The sequence below is a fragment of the Hemitrygon akajei genome, chromosome 6 (genome assembly GCF_048418815.1).
Source record: "Hemitrygon akajei chromosome 6, sHemAka1.3, whole genome shotgun sequence".
Classification (NCBI taxonomy): Eukaryota; Metazoa; Chordata; class Chondrichthyes; order Myliobatiformes; family Dasyatidae; genus Hemitrygon; species Hemitrygon akajei.
Genome location: NC_133129.1, coordinates 139,291,929 through 139,313,744, shown reverse-complemented (window position 1 = coordinate 139,313,744; position 21,816 = coordinate 139,291,929). Strand labels below are relative to the sequence as shown.

Sequence of the window (21,816 nt, the reverse complement as noted above, 5' to 3'; positions counted from 1 at the left end):
TCACTGATGTTTAGAAGAACCAAGGGGGATCTTGTTTTATCTGATAAAATTGAAAGGCCTAGATCAGTGGTCTGCAATTTGAATTCACAGACCTCTTGGTTAATGATGGTTAGGATTTTGCAAATAAAATGACATGAGGCATTTTCTGTTTAAGAGAAAGCATAATTTATTGAACTCCAAAAACTGAACACAAACCACGTCAGACCAGTCTCTTAATGTGAACCCCAACTCGATGTCAGTGGTTGTGAATTATGTACGTTTCCACCAATTACATCACCCTCCAGAGGCCCCCTGAGAATTCACTAAAACTGGCATTGTGAGCCTGTCTGGAGCTTGGTTGAGCCACCCAGCATGGATCCTGTACTTTATGGGTGGAGGAACGGCAGGTGCCTCTGGCTCATCTAGAAGTGTGTTGACGGACTCATGGTTGTGACATACAGCAGGGGCATGGTCACAGTATTCCACAAACCTTGGTGGGCTAGCTTAGACAGTCTACCAAACACATTCAGTTTTAATCCGCTTATCTTATCTCTACATTCCAAAATGCGGGAAGTGCTACCGTAAGGGGGCTTAAGGGGATGTTGGAATGCGTCATGCAGTCAAAAACAAACGAGGTGTAATATAGGACACTAGGAACCCAAGAGTGCTGTGCACCATGATGGGAGGTAGGAATAGGTGCAAAGGCACTGAATTTAGTGAGGAACATAGAACACTGTTGAGAGGCTGACTAGGCGATTATGGCATCAGGAATATAATCACCTGGCACTTGTAACAGCTGCCCGTATACCAATATAGCTGCGGACAACTGCAGGCCCTCTTTTGGAGCTGTTCTGAGCCCCAGCAGGACCAACGGGAGGCAATCATGCCAATACTCATCCATCAGGAAAGCACCTTCAGAACAGTCTTTAAGGAGCTTTGAAACAGCTGACAGGCCATTGGACTGCGGGTGATACGCTGTGGTGTGGTATAGCTTAATGCCGAGGTTCTGGGCCATCGCAATGCAGGGGTCTGAATTGAACTTGGGATCTGTGGTCAGAGGAAATATTAGAGGGGGTGACAAATAGAGCAACCAAACTGCTGATGAACGCCCGAGCCTCATCTGCAGCCATCTTTGATGCTAGACGGGCGACCTCTGGCCACTTGGTGGTACAGTCCACCATGGTAAGGAGGTGTATGAAATCATGGGACGGGGAACAAGACCAACAAAGTCCACATTGACGTGGTCCAGTTGTTGCTCAGGGACCTCAAAAGGTGCCAATGGCGTCTGAACATGATGCTTAACTTTTGTGCGCTGGCACTTCAGTCATGCAAGTCCTTTCTAAGGCTGTGTCACATGCAGCCGGTTTCTGTGAGGCCTTCCAGCCCGGATTTGGGAGGCCATGTATGGAGGTAAAAGCTGTCCAGCTCCAGTTTGCGGGCACTATAGTGCGAGGGTGACCGTTTGAGACATTGCAAAAAAGAAACACCAGCTTCCCTGAACTTAATGTCAGCAAACCACAAGCCCATGTCTGTTCAGTAAGCCTGGATCTATGGATCAGTAACTTGGTCGGCTGCAATGCCGACATAGTCAACCACCATGTGTGTAGCCTCAATGGCTGGCTGTGAGAGGCAATAAAAGCCACAGCATTATTTTCCCCCTTGATACGTTGTATATCAGTTGTCAACTCTGATATATAAGCCAGGTGGTGTTGTTGCCCTGCAGACCAAGGGTCTGATATTTTGGCCATCAAGTACACGAGGGACATATAGTCAATGAACACTGTGAAATGGCAATCCTCTAGAAGAAAACAAAAATGGCAGAGAGCCAGATAGAGACCGTGAAGCTCATAGTCAAATGTGCTGTACTTCTTTTTGGGGGACAGATCTGCCGGCTGAAGAAGGCAAAGTGGCTGCCACACGCCTCCAAACAACTGTTCACACAGAGCACCCACAGCATAAGCATCAGTGGTAATGGCTATGGGTGAGTTGGCGAGCAGGTGCACCAGCAGGGTGGCATTGGAAAGAGCTCGTTTGGTATCATCAAAAGCTCTGGTCATGTATGCTACCCGGTCAAGCACTAGATTAGCAGTATTGCCTTGAAGCGCACTGTAAAGGAGGAGTATAAGTTCAGCAGCTTGCAGAATGAAGCAATGATAGAAATTCACCATGCCTAATAGCTCCTGTAATTTTTTAGTAGTATAGGGTGGTGGAAAATCCATAATAGTGACTACTTTTGACAGGAAGGAGATGCGATGGCAGAGAAAGTCAATGGTTGACAACCCATGCTGGCATTTATCAGGGTTAATAATCAACCTATGTTGGCTTAAGAGCTTGAAAAATGTGCAGAGATAAGATATGTGTTGTATTTGGATGCACTGGCGACAAGCATGTCATTCCGGTAAACTAAAAGAAAGTCGGTGAGTCCTTTAATACATCAGCCGTTGGAAAGTTTGTGCTCCATTTTTCAGCCAAAATGGAATGTGCAGAAGCTCAAAGAGGCCAAATGGGGTTATCACAGCTATATTGACTTTGGAAAAAGTTAACTTTCTGGCTAAACATGCGAAAAGTCTTGGATATGTGGGACTGGGTAACAATTGGAGGTGGTGGCCTCGTTAAGGTATCGGCAATCTCCACATAGGCAGCAACCACCATCAGACTTAGGGACCTTATGGGGGGTTGAAGCCTAGGGGCTATTTGACCAGCATACAATTCTGAGTCACTCCATGTTTGCAAACTCAGCCTTCGTTGTTTCAGCTTTTCTGGGTGCAGTCTATGCATGTGGGCATGGACTGGTGGGACATTTGTAGGAACATGGTGCTCGATTCCATGTTTTGTGGCTGCAGTGGAGAATGTAGGGTTGGTGAGATGGGAATAAACTCAGTCGAGTAAACTCAGATGTGGTGGTTCATGTGCTTGTCAATTTCATTGTGGGGATCTTACTCAGGAAGCAGGGTAACGACCCAGAGTCCTTGACATTTACAAGCCAGCAGATTTTAAGATTGACTAATAGTCCTTGGGCACACAAAAAATCTGCACCATGCAGAGGTCTAGCCACTTTAGCCATCATGACGTTCCAGGTGTAACATCTCCCTCTGAAGCAGAGCATCACCTGCTGTGGCCGATAAGCCTGGATCCTTCTGCAGTTGGCAACCTCCAAGCTTCTGACTTGTCATCAATAGGCGACACCGGTAGCACACTCACTTGAGCACCCGTGTCACATGGACACTGAAAGGGTGTCCGTAATGAACAGTAGACAACCCTGCCAGCTGGAAACCACAGTGTTCACAGACCTCCGATGTCCCGATGCGCGGGTACTGTTGAAGCCGCAAGGTAGTCGGCACTACCTAGTGTTCGTACCAAGTGAGTGTGGTGAATCACAGACCTGGTATAGTCTGTTTGCAGCATTAGTCAGTAGTATTTTTGTATGCTTTCGTTGGAGGCCTTGCTGACCAGGCATATTGAGCCAGGGAAAAGAGGAGGAACTGTGCACCACTGCCTGGCTGAGTGTAGGCTATCAGCCATTTTAGCAAGCTCCCTATCATCTTTCATGGGTACATTAGTGAGAGCAATGCAAACTTGATCAGGCATTTACTGCACAAAGAGTTCTTTAAAAATAAAAAAAAAAGATTGTGATTTTCGAGGAGAGACAGCATGTGGTCCATTTGCTCTGATGGCTTAGCATTGCTGAGGCCAGGCAACGAGTTCAACTGTTGGCACGCTCAGACTCCAGTTGTCTAAAAGTCTGTTAAAGATGAGTTCTCAGCAATCTGTATAGATCCTGTTTGGGCACATGTTCTAGTGGACTCACCACTCTTGCAGCCATGGAGTTTCCGAGTGACACTACCACATAGAAGAATTTGGTGTCATTGGCGATGATTTCTCACAGCTTGAATTGGGCTTCAGCTTCTAGAAACCAATCAACAGCATTTTGCTCCCAAAACTCTGGCAGTTTCAAAGCAACTGCACTGGCTGACATGTTCAATAATTGTGGAAATTGTTCTAGAGCATCAGGGTTACCAATGCGGGCTTTAGCAAATAAAATGATGTGAGGCATTTTATATTTAAGAAAAACCATAATGACTCATTTATTGAACTCCAAAAACTGAATACTAAGATACCAAGCATGGTAAAAGTCCTTTTTGTAGTTACATCACCATATCAGACCATACTCTTAAAGGGAACCCCAACTCAATGTCGGAGGTTGTGAATTTTCATTTTCTGTACATAAACTGTACATTTTTCACCCATTACATTAACCTACAGTAGGGATCCATGGCATAAAAAAAGGTTGGGAACCCTTGGCTGAGATAAAATGGACGCAGAGAGGATGTTTCCTATAGAGGGGGAGTTTAGGAACAGAGCGCACAGCCCCAGACTAGAGTAACATCCATATAAAAAAGAGATGAGAAGCAACTTCTTTAGCCAGAGAGTAGTGTTCATTATGTGGAGTTCATTGCTATAGATGACTATAGAGGCCGTCACTGAATATATTTAAAGCAGGAGTTGATAGGTTCTTGTTTAGCCAGGCAGCAAAGTTTACATGGTGAAGGCAGAAGAATGGTGTTGAGAGGGATAATAAATCAGCCATGATGGAATCCCAGAGAAGACATAATGGGCTGAATGGCCCAAGTCTGTTCTTATGTCTTATGTCTTATTGTGTAAATCAGTCCCCTTCATTCACTCTGGACTACTTCACTAAATCAGCAAAAGATAAGTTAATTCATAAAGATTGGAGATCAGACAGCGAGCCTTTCTAACTTGTATTTTACTCACACAATGCATTTTATTATCAACTGAACTCTCCAGGGATTATCAACTTATGAAGTTATTTTCAAAGGTTAATTTTATTGTCAAAGTGTGCAATGCACAATACAACTCTGATATTCATCTTCTTCAGATAGCCATGATATACAAAAAAAAACACGAGGGTCATTGAAAGAAAAGACATCAACTCCCTTCCCCACACAAAAAGGAAAAGGATACAACACTTGCAAACCCCAATCCCCCATCCCCCTCCTTGCACAAAAAAAAAATTAAAAGATCACCCTCCTGGAGAAGGGCAGCTGGAATATCAAACCCCAAATTCCCAACCCCTTCCTTCGCAAGTAAAACAGTGACCTGTACAAAAAGGATGGGTTACACCTGAGCTCAAGGGGGTCCAATATCCTAGCGCGCACATTTAATAGAGCTGTTGGGGAGAGTTTAAACTAATTTGGCAGGGGATGGGAACCAGAGTGATAGGGCTGAAGAAGGAGAAAACAGAAATAAATCAAAGATACCGTGCAACAGAGATTATAGAAAGAACAGGTAGGAGATGAGGCTTAATCAAAGCCAGTGGCATGAGTTATAGGGCAATAGAGGTGTGGTGCAGTTAAAACAGAAAACAACAAATACTGGACTGAGTGTGTTGTATTTGAATGCACACAGCATAAGAAATAAAATGGACGATCTTGAAATTCAGCTACAGATTGGCAAATATGACGTTGTGGCCATCTCTGAAACTTGACTAAAGGATGGCTCTGTGTATAAGAAATAATATTAAATCAGTGGAAAGAAATGACATAGCATTGGAACGTATACTGTATGGGTTGAGTTAAGAAATGTCAAGAATAAAAGGACCCTAATGACAATTGTATACAGGCCTCCAAACAGCAGCCAGGATGTGGATTACAAATTACAGCAGGAGATTGAAAAGGCGTGTCAGAAGGGCAATGTCATGATAATCGTTGGGGATTTTAACAAGAAAGTGAATTGGGAAAACCATGTCAGTACTGGACCTCAAGAGAGACAATTTGTAGAATGTCTAAAGGATGGCTTTTTAGAACAGCTTGTTGTTGAGCACACTAGGGGATCGGCTGTGCTGGATTGGGTGTTGTGCAATGATCTGGCGGTGATAAGAGAGCTAAAGGTTAAGGAACTCTAAGGGAACAGCGATCACAATATGTTCAAGTTCACATTGAAATTTAAGAAGGAAAAAATAAAATGCAATGTGTTGGTATTTCAGTGGAATAGAGGAAATTAGAATGGCATGAGAGGCAACTGGCTGAATGTTGACTGGAAAGGGACATTTGCAGGAAGGACAGCAGAGCAGCAATGGCTGGAGTTTCTGCGAAAAGTGAGGGAAGTGCAAGACAGATATATTCCAAATAAGAAGAAATTTTCAAAGGGAAGAAGAACACTACCGTGGCTGAGAAGTGAAGTCAGAGCCAAAGTAAAAGCAAAAGAGAAGGTGTACAAGAAAGCCAATGTGAGTGGGAAGATAGAGGATTGGGGAGCTTTTAAAAATTTGCAGAAGGAAACTAAGAAGGTCATTCGGAAGGAAAAGATGAATTATGAAAGGAAGCCAGTGACTAATATCAAAGAAGATACTAAAAGCTTTTTTAAGTATATAAAGGGTAAAAGAGAATTGAGGGTAGATATAGGACCGATACAAAATGACATTGGAGATATTGCAATGAGAGACGCAGAGATGGCAGAGGAACTGAATGTGTATTTTGCATCAGTCTTCACAATGGAAGACATTTACAGTGTACTGGACATTCAAGAGTGTCAAGGAAGTGAAGGTTGTGCAGTGAAAATTACGACTGAGAAGGTGGTGAGGAAGCTTAATTGTCTGAAGGTAGACCTGATGGAATGCACCCTTGGGTTCTGAAGGAAGTAGCTGGAGAGACTGCGGAGATATTAACAATGATCTTTCAAGAATCGATAGATTCTGGCATTGTACCGGATGCCTGGAAAATTGTGAATGTTACTCCGCTATTTAAGAAGGTTGGGAGAGAGTAGAAAGGAAACTATAGTCTTGTTAGCCTGACATCTGTGGTTGGGGAGTTGTTTTGAAATCGATTGTTAGGGATATTACAGAATACCTGGAGGCACATGACAAGAGAGGCCAAAGCCAATATGGTTTCCTGAAAGGAATATCCTGCCAGACTAACCTACTACAATGTTTTGAGGAAATTACAAACAGGGTAGACAAAGGAGATGCAGTAGACGTGGTGTATTTGGATTTTCAGAAGGGCTTTGACAAGGTGCCGCACATGAGGCTGCTTAGCAAGATAAGAGCCCATGGAATTACAGGGAAGTTACTAGCGTGGGTGAAGCATTGGCTGGTTGGCAGAAAGCAGAGAGTGGGAATAAAGGGATTCTATTCTCGCTGGCTGCCGGTTACCAGTAGAGTTCACAGGGGTGACAGCTGCTTTTTATGATGTATGTCAATGATTTGGACTATGGGATTAATGGATTTGTGGCTAAATTTGCCGGTGATACAAAGGTAAGTGGAAGAGTGGGTAGTCTTGACTAAGCAGAGAGCCTGCAGAGAGACTGAGATAGTTTAGGGGAATGGGCAAAGAAGTGGTTAATGAAATACAATGTTGGAAATTGTATAGTCATGTACTTTGGTGCAATAAATAAATGGGCAGGCTATTATTTAGATGGAGAGAGAATTCAAAATGCAGAGATGCAAAGGGATTTGGGAGTCCTTGTTCAAGACACCCTATAGGTTAACTTCCAGGTTGAGTTGGTTGTGAAGAAGGCGAATGCAATGTTAGCATTCATTTCTAGATGTATAGAATGTAATAGCAGGGGTATGATGTTGAGGCTCCATAAGGCACTCGTGAGACCATACTTGAAGTATTGTGTGCAGTTTTGGGCTCTTTATTTTAGAAAGGATATACTAACATTAGAGATGGTTCAGAGAAGATTCACGAGATTGACTCCAGGAATGAAAGGGTTACCGTAGGCAGGACATCTGGCAGCTCTTGGGCTGTATTCCCTGGAGTTCAAGAGAATGAGGGAGAATCTCATAGAAACATTCCAGATGTTAAAAGGCCTGAATAGATTAGATATGGCAAAGTTATTTCCCATGATAGGGGATGCTAGGACACAAAGGCACGACTTCAGGATGGAAGGACGTCCTTTTAGAACAGAGATGTGGAGAAATTACTTTAGTGGTTAATCTGTGGAATTTGTTGCCATGAGCGGCTGTGGAGGGTTAAGTCATTGGGTGTATTTAAGGCAGAGATAGATAGATTCTTGATTAGCCAGGGCATCAAAGGGTATGTGGTAAAAGCAGGGGAATGGGGATGACTGGAAGAATTGGATCAGCCCATGACTGAATGGTGGAGCAGGCTCGATGGGCCAAATGGCCTACTTCTGCTTCTATATCTTATAACCCCCTCTCCCCACACACAAAAACTATAGATCACCCACACAGAAAAACTAATAAGAACATCAGACCCTAAATCCCCAACCCCACCCTCTCACATAAACTAACACATTGCCCACCTGGAATCCCACCTTGCCAATCAACAACAAGAGAGAATACTCAGAAAACTGAAGGACAACCATATAAACTACAGTCCAATATTCACATAAATCTTAGAATTATGAAAATTTCCTCTCATCAGGATTGAGGAGGACTGCCACTCCTTCCATGAAGAATGACCGCCACTCCTCCGACCTGGTTGCCAACCACTGTCAACCCATGGCCTCCATGGAGTGCACCCGCTGACCTCCTCTGTATTTCCCTTGATGCTTCAATCTTCTGCGATGCTTCAAAATGGAGTCAATCATGGCCTCGTGCCTGGCTTTGGAATTCTGCACGAGGCAGCTGGTGCTTGCAGTCCTCTCTGGGGAGAGCAGAGCACTACATCATTCGATTGGACTCCAAACTGTACGTCACTGGCTCCAACAGAAGAAGCAGAAGGCATAAAAAATGTGAAATAATGGAAGAAATTAGCTATCTGGAAGATGTCACCTGAGGAATCATTGTCTGCGGGCACCATCTTGACCGGAAGGCTTTGCATTTTCATTTGCATTTATTTTCATTGATTTATTTGTGATATTTTGGTGGATATATCAGGATTGATTAGCTGTTATTTCAGTACTTGCTTTGTGATTAATGCCGTTTTGCTGTGCTTAACCATGTTGTTTGTGGAGAAGATTATGCTTTATGAATTTTACATGTTCTACACATTTATATTCTGTCAGAAGTTGGCAAACTTCCACTGATGATTTTGTATATCAACAGCATTTTCTCAACATAAAACAGTTGGGAAAAAGGAGAACACTGGGTTCACAGAAGGCTCTGATCTGAGTCCCATCACCTTCCACCACCCATCGACATATCAAGGTGACCAACCGGTAAGCTTGAAATAACGCACTGCAACTAATACTTGGCACCTGTCAAAAATTTATGATCATTTACGTACATTTATGGTTCATCCCAAACATACTTGTTTTAATCTCTGTCAAATAGCATATGCCATTCAGCAGCATCAGGTTCACAATACTGCCTTATATGACATCAAATTTGTGGCAGCAGTACAGTGCTGAGACAAAAAAAAATACTATAAATTACAAAATTAATAAATATTGCAAAAAAGGAATAAAAAATAGTGTTCATTGGTTTGTGAAATTCATAAATTTTGTAGTGGAGGAGGAGAAACTGCTTTTGAATCATTCAGTGTGAGTCTTCAGACTTGTAGTAACAAGAAGAGGGCATGTTACGGATGGTGAAGGTCCTTAGTGATGAATGCCACCTTTTTGATGCATCACTTCTTCATGTTGTCGTCATTGGTGGGGAGGGTTGTGCCCATGATGGAACTGGCTCAGTCTCTAATCCTCTGCAGCTTTTTTGCAATCCTGTGCATTGCAGCCTGTATACCAGGCAGTTATGTAACCAATCAGAATGTTCTCCTCTGTACATCTATAGAAATTGGTACAAATCTTCAGTGGCATACCAAATTTCCTCAAACTCCTAATAAAGTAGAACCACTGGTATGTCTTCTTCATGATTACATCACTGTATTGGCCCCAGGATAGATCCCTCAAGATGTTGACACCCAGAAACTTGAAGCTGCTTACCCTATCCTTCGCTGATCTCTCAATGACAGATGTGTTTTCTCCTGATTTCCCCTTCCTGAAGTCCATAATCAATTCCTTAGTCTTTTTGATATTGAATTGAGGTTATTGTGTCAACACCACTCAACCAGCTAATCTATATCACTTCTGTATGCCTCCTTGTCACTATCTGGGTATTCACCAGCAACATAATGTAATCTGTGACTTTATGGATGATATTTGAGCTGTGCCTAGCCACATAGTCATGCATGTAAATGCAGTAGAGCAGTGAGCTAAACATATATCCTTGATGTGCACCTGTGTTGATTGTTGCTGAAGAGATGTTGTCTCTGGTCTGTGTAGACTGTGGGCTCCAATGAGGAATTCAAGGATCTAGTTGCAGAGTGAGGTACAAAATTTAAGATTTAAAAGCTTGTTGATTAATACTGATGGTTTCCACTTGTTTTCCTTAGTTCTTTAAAGGCCATGAATTTCTCCTCAGTAAATACATAGCAGAATTATTCATTAAAAATCTCATCCATCTCCTACAGTTGAAGACATAGTTGGTCCTGCTGATCTCCAAAGGGCCCTACTCTTTCTATAGCCACATTTTTACTTTTAGTATAGCTATAGAGCTCTTAAGATTTCCTTACCTATTACTTGCTAGATCTCCCTCATATCCTCTTTACCCTCTGGATAGCCCTTAAGAGAGTTCTAATTCTCTTTATAGTCATCAGGGAATGTACCTGTGCTTGGCTTCCTAAACCCAAGGTACACTTACTTTTTCTTAGCCATAAGCCAAGGTTACCTGAACATGCCAGGTTTACCGTCATCCTGGGAGGAACATGCCTCTCCTAGATGCTTGCAATCACTCTCTTACAAGCTTCCCATGTGTCTTTCATTCCTTTATTTTCAAACAGGCTCCCAATCAACTCTGCTAGATCCTGCTTAATTCTGCCAACCTATCCTTTTCCATCACTAGCTTAAAACTATGTTCGTTAGAGTCAAGTGTTCCCTGCTGCCACATGTGTTAAATTGCCCTACCTCACTCTCTAGGATGATGCCCAATATTGCAACCTCCTGAGTGGTACCCTACTATTGATTCAGGAAACTTCCCTGTACACATTTCACAAATGATTTCTTAACAGGCCTTTAACACTCATTTAAAATCCTATTATGTAATGCTATTAATGCTATTATTAGGGTTATCCATCCTATTCATTGAACTCTGATACAACAATACCATTAATACAACCCTATTATTCTTACAATGATAAGAAAGATTTTGAGAGCTGGGAGCAAGCCCCCACCGGACCTCTGCAAAGCAACTCCCAGTGAAGAGGATTGTGGTGAACAAAGACAGAGATCTGAAACACAAGCTTCCACCTTTTTACCGCGGGCCGAACTGCACTTCTGCACTCCAACTGAAACTAAATAAATGATTGCTTATAGAGAAATAGTGGAGACTTGCATTAGAACAGTAGCTGGTAATTGCTTGTAGTTTGAAGTTTAGTTTTGCTCAGCTAAATTGTTGCTTTCCTCATCACTGGCCCACCGTGCTTGAGATTAGAGTGCAGACATCACTCTGGCAGAAATTACATTACATTATGTCATACTTTGAATTCTCTGGGGGAAGAATTAAAATGTTGTAATCATTCTGGTTGACTTCATGCCTCTGCAAAAAGCTTGGCTTAAAAAGAAAGATTGTGCTTAATAACCCTTGCATGACTTGTCAAAGCTCTTTCTATATGTTCTGTGATAATGTCATATATGTGAGAATTCTGCTCTGTTATGGCATGTGTCACACAGAAATTACCATTTATTGAAATAAACTGATGTTGATATTAATTGTTGGCAGTGAATGGCAATTCCCAGAACTGACATCTGAGAATAAATTCCAAAAGCATTATTAGATAGATAGATAGATAGATAGATAGATAGATAGATAGATAGATAGATAGATAGATAGATAGATAGATAGATAGATACTTTATTCATCCCCATGGGGAAATTCAACATTTTTTCCAATGTCCCATACACTTGTTGTAGCAAAACTAATTACATACAATACTTAACTCAGTAAAAATATGATATGCATCTAAATCACTCTCTCAAAAAGCATTAATAAAGCTTTTAAAAAGTTCTTAAGTAGTTTACTTAAATACATTAAATACAATCAACCCCGGCACTTTAACATATCTTACTCCTGGTGGTTGAATTGTAAAGCCTAATGGCATTGGGGAGTATTGACCTCCTCATCCTGTCTGAGGAGCATTGCATCGATAGCAACCTGTCGCTGAAACTACATGAAATTACATGTAAAAGAACACACACAAAATGCTGGTGAAATTTTGCAGGCCAGGCAGCATCTATGGAAAAGAGTAAACAGTCAATGCCTCGGGCACAGACCCTTCACCAGGACCTGATCAAGGACCTTGGCCTGAAACATCAACTGTTTACTCTTTTCCATAGATGTTGCCTGGCCTGCTGAGTTCCTACAGCACTTTGTGTGCATTGCTTGGATTTCTAGCATCTGCAGTCTTCCTTGTGTTTGTGATTGTATATAAAGGAACTTTCAGGATGAAGGATATATTTTTGCTACAAAGAAATGGAAATATAATCACTGACACTGAAGACTGCTGTGGTTTTTCTTTTATGTGTACACTAATCTGAGAATTGATACCCAAGGCATGTTGCCTTTATCAAGCAGGAAACTGCTTAATAAGTATAATGATTTTTACCATTGTTCTTGGCATTCTGCTTCGATCTGACCAGCAGTATGAGCTCCACCTCTATCAGTTAAGCTCTCACTGACTCAAATATATGTTTTTTTTTTAGGGATACTGCACGGACTGGCCAACTGGAATCTCTCTCACAAAATCAGACTATCTACCATCCAGAATTCTACATGTTAGTAACTCCAAAAATAAGCTAATTACATGAGGGGCAGAATGAAAAATAATTCAAAACAATCTGATTTTGCTGTTAAATGATTAGCATTTTAAATGAGAGTCACTAAATTAAGCTTCACAAAACACTGTAGGTTTCAGTTTGTTTAGGTGCCAAGAGGTAATTTTATTCACTCATTGCCTGAGTTGAAGCGATGTATAATTTAAAGATGATTTTGCTCTCAGGCATACAGTTTGGAAGAAAGGAAGTGATTAATACTGCTAAACATTGGTAAAATAAAATTCCCCATTTAAACAAGTGTTTAACAGTGTTTTAAAATACTTCATTAGTTGTTTGAGATAAAATAAAGGAAATAACACCAATGACAAATACAGAGAATAATGGTAAACAAGGTGATCCACAGGGCAAAATATTCTCATGACAGTGGTATTTGAGTAGTTCATGGGGCTGTTGCTCTTAAATTGCCAGTTTATGAACTATGTTCAGAATTCACTTGTATTATGTGTGGAAGTGGGAGCACTGAAAATCCTGATAGACGAAGGATAAAATAGAACCCCTGACAAGAATCAACGAGTTTAACTAAAAAAGTAACATTGCAGAATATTTCTGGAATATAAATCAAAGAAGGCAAGATGATTGAGGTAATTCCCATCACTCTAATTATTACTTCCAGGCATTGAAAAAGAATTATTTCCTAACTAAAGATTGGTATGGCTGTGTGTGCCGAGGTATAGCTATTTTATCACATTACTGAAATATCTCATGATACTGCTCCAAAGATGAATTGTTTTTAGCAACACAATGTGATTCATGCAAATCCAGCAAATATGGAATCATTGCATGAACTCCAGGACAAACAACAGGTAAATCTGATTTTTATTAGTTCAGGTATACTGAATAACTATTAGCTCTTCTTTAAATATTATGAAGGAGTATTATCATTTATTGATGTAATAATCCATCTATAGGAGATGCAATACAACTCAGTTTTGCAGTGTTGCAGAATTCTGAACGTTAGGACCAGAGAATGTCCAGTACTATGGCTATACTTCAGTCCTACCGAAGGGTTTCGGCCCGTAATATCAGCTGTACTTGCTTTCATAGATGCTGCCTGGCCTGATGAGATCCTCCAGCATTTTGTGTTTGTTGCTTGGGTTTCCAGCATTTGCAGATTTTCTCTTGTGTGTGGTTTGCTTACATTTTGTGGCTGTGCCCAATCAATCAACTATGGGACGTGAATGTCATTTCAAGGTGAAGGAAATCGTGAATGGCAATAGGGTCTTCTAGCAGGTCATGACCCTCTATCTCCAAATGTATTGATTTGTTTTCTAGCCCCCCACCATCAAAAACAACATTTTTTTTTACTTTTAAATTCTTTAGTCTGGATAAAATTAATGCTGTGTATCAAATAGTATGTCAAAACTGCTTTATCGTCAATTCCTGGTTGTCCTGTTCAGTATGAATCTTAACATGGGAACTGGTGGTTTATGGCTGATAACCCTAAGTTCACTATTAGAGGCTTGACTGCTCCCTGAGTTGTGATATTATTTGTAAAAGCTTTCAGAGTCTATCTCGAGGAGCTATTGGAATAAACAAACGGGAAAATCTGCAGATGCTGGAAATCCAAGAAGCACACAAGAAATGCTGGAGGAACTCAGCAGGCCAGGCAGCATCTATGGAAAAGAGTACAGTCAATGTTTCGGGCCGAGACCCTTCAGTGGGACTGATGAAGCACCTTGGCCCAAAATGTGGAATGTACACTTTTCCATTGGAATAAACAGTCATGTTTGTAGGACTCCTGAATCTTGGTGGGTGTGTTCAATACTTAATGCAGATATCAGTTAATCCAGATGCTACATCCTGGATTTAGTAATGGTAAGGTTTCTCATTCATACCAATTATTCATTCATCTTGCTGACCACTTCACGGAATATTTGAAATCAACACTATACGGCAAACCAAAGTAAATAAATAGAAATGGAGGACAGCAGCAAATCAGTAGAGTTTCATATTTATTATTATCAGTTTGCTTACATCTTGTAGATATATTGAATACTGACAGAAGTCCATTAGAAGTAGATTCCTTGCATGTAAAACTGACATATTTCTTTACTCTTTCATACACAGGGAGATGAATTTTTGCCTGCAATAACAAATAGGTCAAATAGAGGCACCAGTTTCACAAAGAAAGTCAGACTGTCATTGGACACAGTTGTAAGTACTGTTTCCATCAACTAACACAATTCACAGGTTGGTAGGTATATTCATTTTAATTCATATTTTCTTCTCCAGTAGAACACATTAGTATAGTGGTAGGCATGATGCTATTTCAGCTTGGGGTGTTGTGGAGTTCGGTGCCATTCTGTAATGAGCCTCCCTGTGACATGTGTGGTTTTTCTCCAGGTCCTCCCACAGCCGAACGCATACTGGGTAGGTTGTCCTGTAATTAGGTTAGGATTAATCACGTCTGTCAGGGGCTGCTGGGGTGGTGTGGCTTCAAGGGCTGGAAGGGTCTGTTCCTTGCTGTGTCACTAAATAAATAAATAAGCATGATAGTTCATAAGAACAGAGAATGCTAGAAATACTCAGCAGGTTAGCAAGTCAGGATGCATCTCTGAAGAGAGAAAGAGAGTAAATATTTCAGGTGATCTTGTAGTTGAAATGTATTATTTGCATTTATTTCATACTTCCAACATACAAAATTCTTTGCTTTTCAAACACAAAAGACACTGTTGTGTCTGTGCACAACTACATATCAATTAAATAAAAGCACACACATGGGAGATGGCTTTCACTGGTGTAGTCACATTGCAACGAGAGAGAGAGCAATGCGCATGCGTAGACAACAGATAAATACGTAGTGCTAACGGGGGTGAGTCCCCCACTTTTTCTTGCTCTAAAAGAAATAGATCCATACATTACACTTCCTCCCCCTTTAGATTAATGCAAGATAAAACTGTATGTACAAACGTTCTATTTCCCTTTCATAAACAATATTCCAAATAAACATGCTTTTACCGTAACAGTCCATAACTAACTTCACAGTTTAAAAGATTCAGTCTTTTGGGTGGTGCTCTGTTTCTTTCAGTGTCATGCCTCTGGACCTGTTGAGTGGCATCGGGTTTGGCGGGTGTCGTTAACAATAACATTCTCTTCGTGCCCCTGGACCTATGGAGTGGCATCAGGCTTGGTAGGTGTCTTGTCTAGGACAATGTTTTTGATTTCTGGTGTCGCATTGCTGTCAGTGACATCATCACTGAGAGATAAGTCCGGTGACTTTAAGGTGTCCATCTTGTTGGATGTAGTTGACTCAGGGTGTGTTCTTCGATTAAGCATCCTGTATCTGGTCCACATGACATCTCCAAGTCTGATCTCCAACATCCACTATTTACATCAGTGGTCCTGTTCTTGTAGCTATCCTGCTGGGTGTTCACTTGTCTTCTCAGTAATCACGCGCTAGTATTTCCTGTCCAAACTCAAAGCGCCTTGCTGCTTCACTTGGCAACTGGTTGAACTGCTTATTCTGCACTTCCCTCCGTAGACCTGGTTTCAGGAGGTCTATGCGAGATCTCAGATTCATGTTCATTAACAGCATTGTAGGTGTATGATTTGTTCTAGTAAGCCATTGCTGCTGAAGACAGTCCTCAGAGCGGATACAGTCTTTGCTGAATTGATTGACTTCATTGGTATAACCACCAGCCACTTCGAATGAGCATCCACAGCAATCAGAAACATGGAGTCCATGAATGGTCCAGCCTTAAAGTCAATATGTTCTTTTTGCCGTGGTGAAGACAGCCACTCCCATGGATGTAATGGTGCCTGTGGGGGTGCATTTTTGAACTTTTTGGCATCCCAAACAGCTTTTGGCCAAGTACTTAATCTGTTTATCTATTCCTGGCCACCGCACATCGCTCTGGGAGAGATCCTTTATCTTGACTGTATCCAGGTGTCCCTCATGCAGATTTTCTAACACTTCTGGTGCACGGTTTAGAGGGAACCACAACACAGGATCCACACATCATAGTGTTGTTTGACGTACCAACAGTTGGTCTCATCTTCCTGAGAACTCTGGAAACATAGCGTTTCCATGAGCTGGCCATCCTTGCACGGCAATTTAATAGACTTTTGACAATGTTGGGTCATACCTTGTTTTGTTTGTATTTCAGAATTTGTTAGCAGCAACTGCTCCACAATGCAGTGTGGAACACTTCTGCTGGGTCACAGAATAAAGACTTTACTTCTTCAGTTGCCAAAAGTGGAAGATGTTGCAAGCCATCAGCGCTGCTGTGTTGTCTGGTACCCTTGAACTCCATGTCGTAAGAGTGGGCTCCTAAGGATAGTGCCCAACGTTGTAATCAGGTAGCGGTCATCACTGGAATTCCCTTCCTGGGATTGAAAATGAACACAAGGGGCTGGTGATCTACCATTAATGTAAACGTAGAGGTAGTGGTGGAGCTTGTTTATTCCTCATACTGGAATAAGGATCTCTCCATCAATGTATGCGTGGTTGCCTTCTGCACTCATCAGTGATCTTGAAGCAAACACAATTGGGTGTTCAGATCCATCTTTCATAATGTGTGACAAAACAGCTCCAATGCCATAAGGGGATGCATCACATATCAGTCTGATGGACAGGGATGGGCCATAATGGGTGAGCAGTCCATCTGTTGTTATTAGTCTCTTTGTTTCCTTGAATGCATTTTCACATCTTTCTGATCATTCCCACTTGGCTCCTGTTTGTAACAGTATGCTCTATGGCTGTAGCACTGTAGCAATGTTTGGGAGAAATGGATTGTAGTAGTTTACAAGGCCCAAGTATGAACTGAGTTATGAAACATTTTCCAGTTTGGGTGCCTGTAACACTGCTTCAGTCCTCTCTTGTCACTTACGTAAGCCATGCTTGTCGATGACATGTCCATAATAAGAGATTTAATTCTTGAAAAACTCATATTTCTCTCTCTTTGCATGCAGACCACACTCACTCAGCCTGGTAAACACTTTACCAAGGTTCTGGAGGTGCTCTTCATCATTTTTGCCAGTCATGATGATGTTATCAAGGTAACATTGTGTTCCTGAGATATCTTGGAGCACTTGCTCTATTCTCTTTGCCAAATTGTTGGATATGATGCCAAAGATCACACTGGAACAGTCCCTTGTGAGTGTTAATTGTGAGGAACTTCCTGCTTGAATCCTCAATCTCCATTTGCAGATAAGCTTGTGACAAGTCAATCTTTGAAAACCTCTCCCCACCTGGCAAAGATGCAAAAATGCCTTCTGTTTGGGGCAGGTGATACTGCACAGTATGCAGCACTGGGTTGCTGCTCACCTTGAAATCCCATATATGTGAATGGCTCCAGCCTTCCCTTTCTTGATCACTGAGACAATGGGCATGGCCCAATCACTCCACTCAACCTTGGAGAGAGTTCTAGATGCATCCAAGCTCTGCAGTAAGGCGCTGGATGTGCTTTATGAACCTTGGTGTTGCTGTTTCATCCAATTCAATTCTGGCCTTCATGCCTTTGAATTTACTAATACACTTCTCAAACACCTTCTCATTAGCATTGAGCAGCTGTGCCAGTCTCTGTTAGTGCTACTATTTGGGCTGTTATTGCCTGTTGATGTCATGCTGAGCACTTTGATTGACTGCCAGTCTAGTTGGATTTTTCACAACTATTCATGTCTGAAAAATGCTGACCCTCCTCTTATCAATACATAAAGCTTAAACTGTTGTGTTTGACCTTCATGCATCCCACTTACCTTCAGTTTGCCTTTAGGAGACATTTTTTTGCCTGTGCAAGTCTTTAGCATCACTCTGGTCTTCTCTAATGGTATCTTAGAAAACTGTCTGATGTAGTCAGCCTCTGGAATTGTGGACAAAGCTGACCCTGTATGCAGTTCTTTTTTCAGTTTTACTCCGGCCACATTTATTGTGATCCAGATGATTTTGTGATCTGCTTCAGTTATACTATGCAGTTCTAGGCATGACAGTTCACCTCTGTCAGACTCTATGGTGTCTGATTCTGTTTTACGTTTGGTAACTTTACGCATTTACTTAGTTTTATGTTTGGGTCTTTTCACTCGGTTGTGTTTTTGTCTGCCTTCACACTCTCTCTATGTGACCTTGTCTGTGACACTTCATGCAGATTTTTTTCCTTTGAACTAAACAGTCATTTGTATCATGGGAGGACTTGCCACATCAATAACATCTTTGGCTTTTTGCACCATTCAGGGACATTTTGTGCATTTCATATTCTAACCTTTTTTTTTTGTAGTTCTGCTGCCATCTCAAACAATATTGCAATGGTCAATGCCTGTTCTGAGGTTAGGTCTCTTTTGAGTGCTTTGAATATGCATGCCACGTATAAGCCTGCCCCTTAACGTATCAGAAAGTCCATCTCGAAAAGTCACAGTACTGGGGAAGTTTGCACAGTTCTGCAATGTATTCAGAAATGCTTTCATCTTTTGTCTGGTTCCGTTTGCAAAATATAAATCTCTCAGCTATTACCAGTGGATTAGGGCTCAAATGATTTTGTAAAATTGTAACAATTTCGTTGAACATCTCGCTTGCAGCTTTTCAGGGGTTACTCGGTTGCGTAAGCGACTTGCACCCCTTAAGCTAAGAAGTTCAGGGGCTTTCTTTTGCCTCTCCACATTGTTTGTGTTACAATACATTTCACCCCTCTTGATATATGACTCTCAGCCTTCATTAGCACTATCAAATTCATAAACTTTCCCAACTGAAGGCATCGCTGCGTTACTTTCACTTTAAATTCAGCAAGAGTCAGAGAGAGAGACAGAGAAAACAATGCACGTGCATAGACAACAGCTCATGCACGGACAACAGATCAATACGTAGTGCTCAGAGGAGGGGGAGCTTGGTCATTACTGTAAAAGAAATTGATCCATACATTACTGATACCAAATTAGGAATACTAATGATCACTGTGCTTTATTTATCACACTTAAATTGACAAAACTAATATATTTTTTAACATTGTTAAATTTATCAAGCCACCCAGAGAAAACCTTGTTAATGCACTCCTCTACATGAATGCTTTTAAGTGGCTTCTTCTGGGAAACAGCATGAATGTCATCTGTGGCCAAGATCAGGCTTGGATACTTTCTCTGGGAAAAATTCAGGTTAATAATTCTTGGGAGTAGCAACGACTTTTTGTATAAAGGAATAAAATCAAACCCCAAGTTTCTGAAATCTCATGGATACTGTTGCATGTGTCATGTTGGGCAATAAGTCTGTATTAACTCCCCCATGTATGTATGAACTCGTGCAGCGGCAAAACAAAATAGCATGCACGGCACAATTGACATCATTTCTGTTTATGGCATGGACCACTAATGCAGAAGCAAGGCTTCATAAGTGCCAACTGCTACTGTGCTCTGGTGCATATATCTTTCAACAGGTAGAACCCCTCTAGAGAATTTCCTTATACTTCAATTCCACTCCACTGTGCTTGTTGAACTGCAGATGTTTTTTGATAGTCCATTTTCTTGTCCCAAGCTGGAACACATCCTTATCCTGACCACATAACTACCTCCTGAAGTCCCAGAGCTTTTCTTGCAGTCCTGATTCCTCAGCAGCTGAAGGCCTGATTTATCTATTGGATGTTGTGATCCACATACCCCTTTGTAGCAACTCGTTATAAGTGAATGATGATCTATCTTCCTCTGTGTGATTTGGCATGAGGAAGAAGCAGAGAAATTTCCTGTGTATACATATAACGTAAGACCCAATTTTATATCTGTCATTCTTGTGTCAGCTTCCAAAATGGCACACACGGTATATCCTTCACACATCACTAATTTAACATGAATGATGTTTAGGCTTTATGGCAGCGTGAAAAATAAAATGTTATGATAAATTCCCTGACAATGTTCCACGTGATATCCAACAATTTCAAATACCTCCAGGAATTGAAGATGCATTGTTTGAAAACACCAAAAAAAAGCAAAATCTTTTGCTGTAGAATTGCTTGAGCTAAATTATATGAAGTTGAGTAGGATAAACTTTGTCTATCATCAGCTGCCCAATTGAACAAGCAGTATTATTTTGTTTTACAGCCCAGCTTGACACTGCTTAATTATCTCATGTGGAATAAATAAATCAGTTGTGGTGTTTGATGAACCAAAGGCAGCTGGAGGTAAAGCTGCAATACTATCACACGCTCTCTGTGATGCCAAATGCCAGTCTTCGGTCAGCTTTCAGCATCATATCCTTTTCTCCAACACCATGCTCCCATTTCAGTCGTGCACACTGAAAAATGCAAACAACATCAAATCCATAACTTTGTAAAGAACAATATGTGTTTAAAGCTGTAATTCTATCAAACTAATGCTGAGTCTGCTCATAAATTCATCAGCAGCACTACAACTCCAGTCTGCAGCCTTATTTTCCTCCCAAATAATACTTAACACAGCTGCAACGGATAGTCCATTTATTATTGATGGAATAAGCTATCTGTGAAGAACAGGCCTACTTCAAAGCCCAGTAACAGTTCCTCAACTGGATGGTGCTACTGCTTTTATGGAATGGAATGAAAGGTATCCGATGATATATGTTGTGACACTGTGTTTCAATAATGCAGTGTTAAGTGTCAAGTGGGAAAAAGCTTCTGAAAGCTTTTCATTTTACAAAGCACAACCGTGGAATGCTGTCTTGCATTTTGACACTGAACTTTATGAAGCTCTGGTTTGTAAGCTTCATTAGATATTTGGAAATTATGGCAGTAAGGCTATGCTCATCACACATTTACGTGGACAATGACATTGTTGTGTAAGTGCAAGCACTACCGCGATCTGGGTTTGATCCTTACCTTTGGCGTCGTCTATACGGAATTTGCATGTTCTCTCTGTGACCATGTGGGTTCTGTTTTCCTATCACACCTCAGAGACAAGCTGGTAGTTTAACAGGCTTCTGTAAAGTATTGCTCAAACTAGGTAAACAGCAAAAGAACCAAAGAGCAGTCAGCGGGCATGTGAGAGAGGATAAGATGCAGGGCTTTGGGAAAAGGGTAACGAACCTGATTGGCTTTCTCTGCTGGAAGCCAATAGGGACCTGATGGACCACATGCT

The 21,816-nt window shown here is 41.3% G+C and overlaps 1 protein-coding gene across 6 annotated transcripts in view; it reads left to right on the top strand.

Moving 5' to 3' along the window:
• saxo4 (stabilizer of axonemal microtubules 4) overlaps positions 1-21,816 on the top strand; it is a 152,548-nt gene that overhangs the window by 60,177 nt on the left and 70,555 nt on the right. For all 6 annotated transcript variants that reach the window (XM_073049372.1, XM_073049371.1, XM_073049368.1 and 3 more), the window contains 3 exons: positions 9,008-9,120; positions 12,658-12,729; positions 14,857-14,943. In XM_073049372.1, coding sequence (XP_072905473.1) covers positions 9,008-9,120; positions 12,658-12,729; positions 14,857-14,943 — 272 coding nt within the window. The remainder of the gene's footprint in view (positions 1-9,007; positions 9,121-12,657; positions 12,730-14,856; positions 14,944-21,816) is intronic.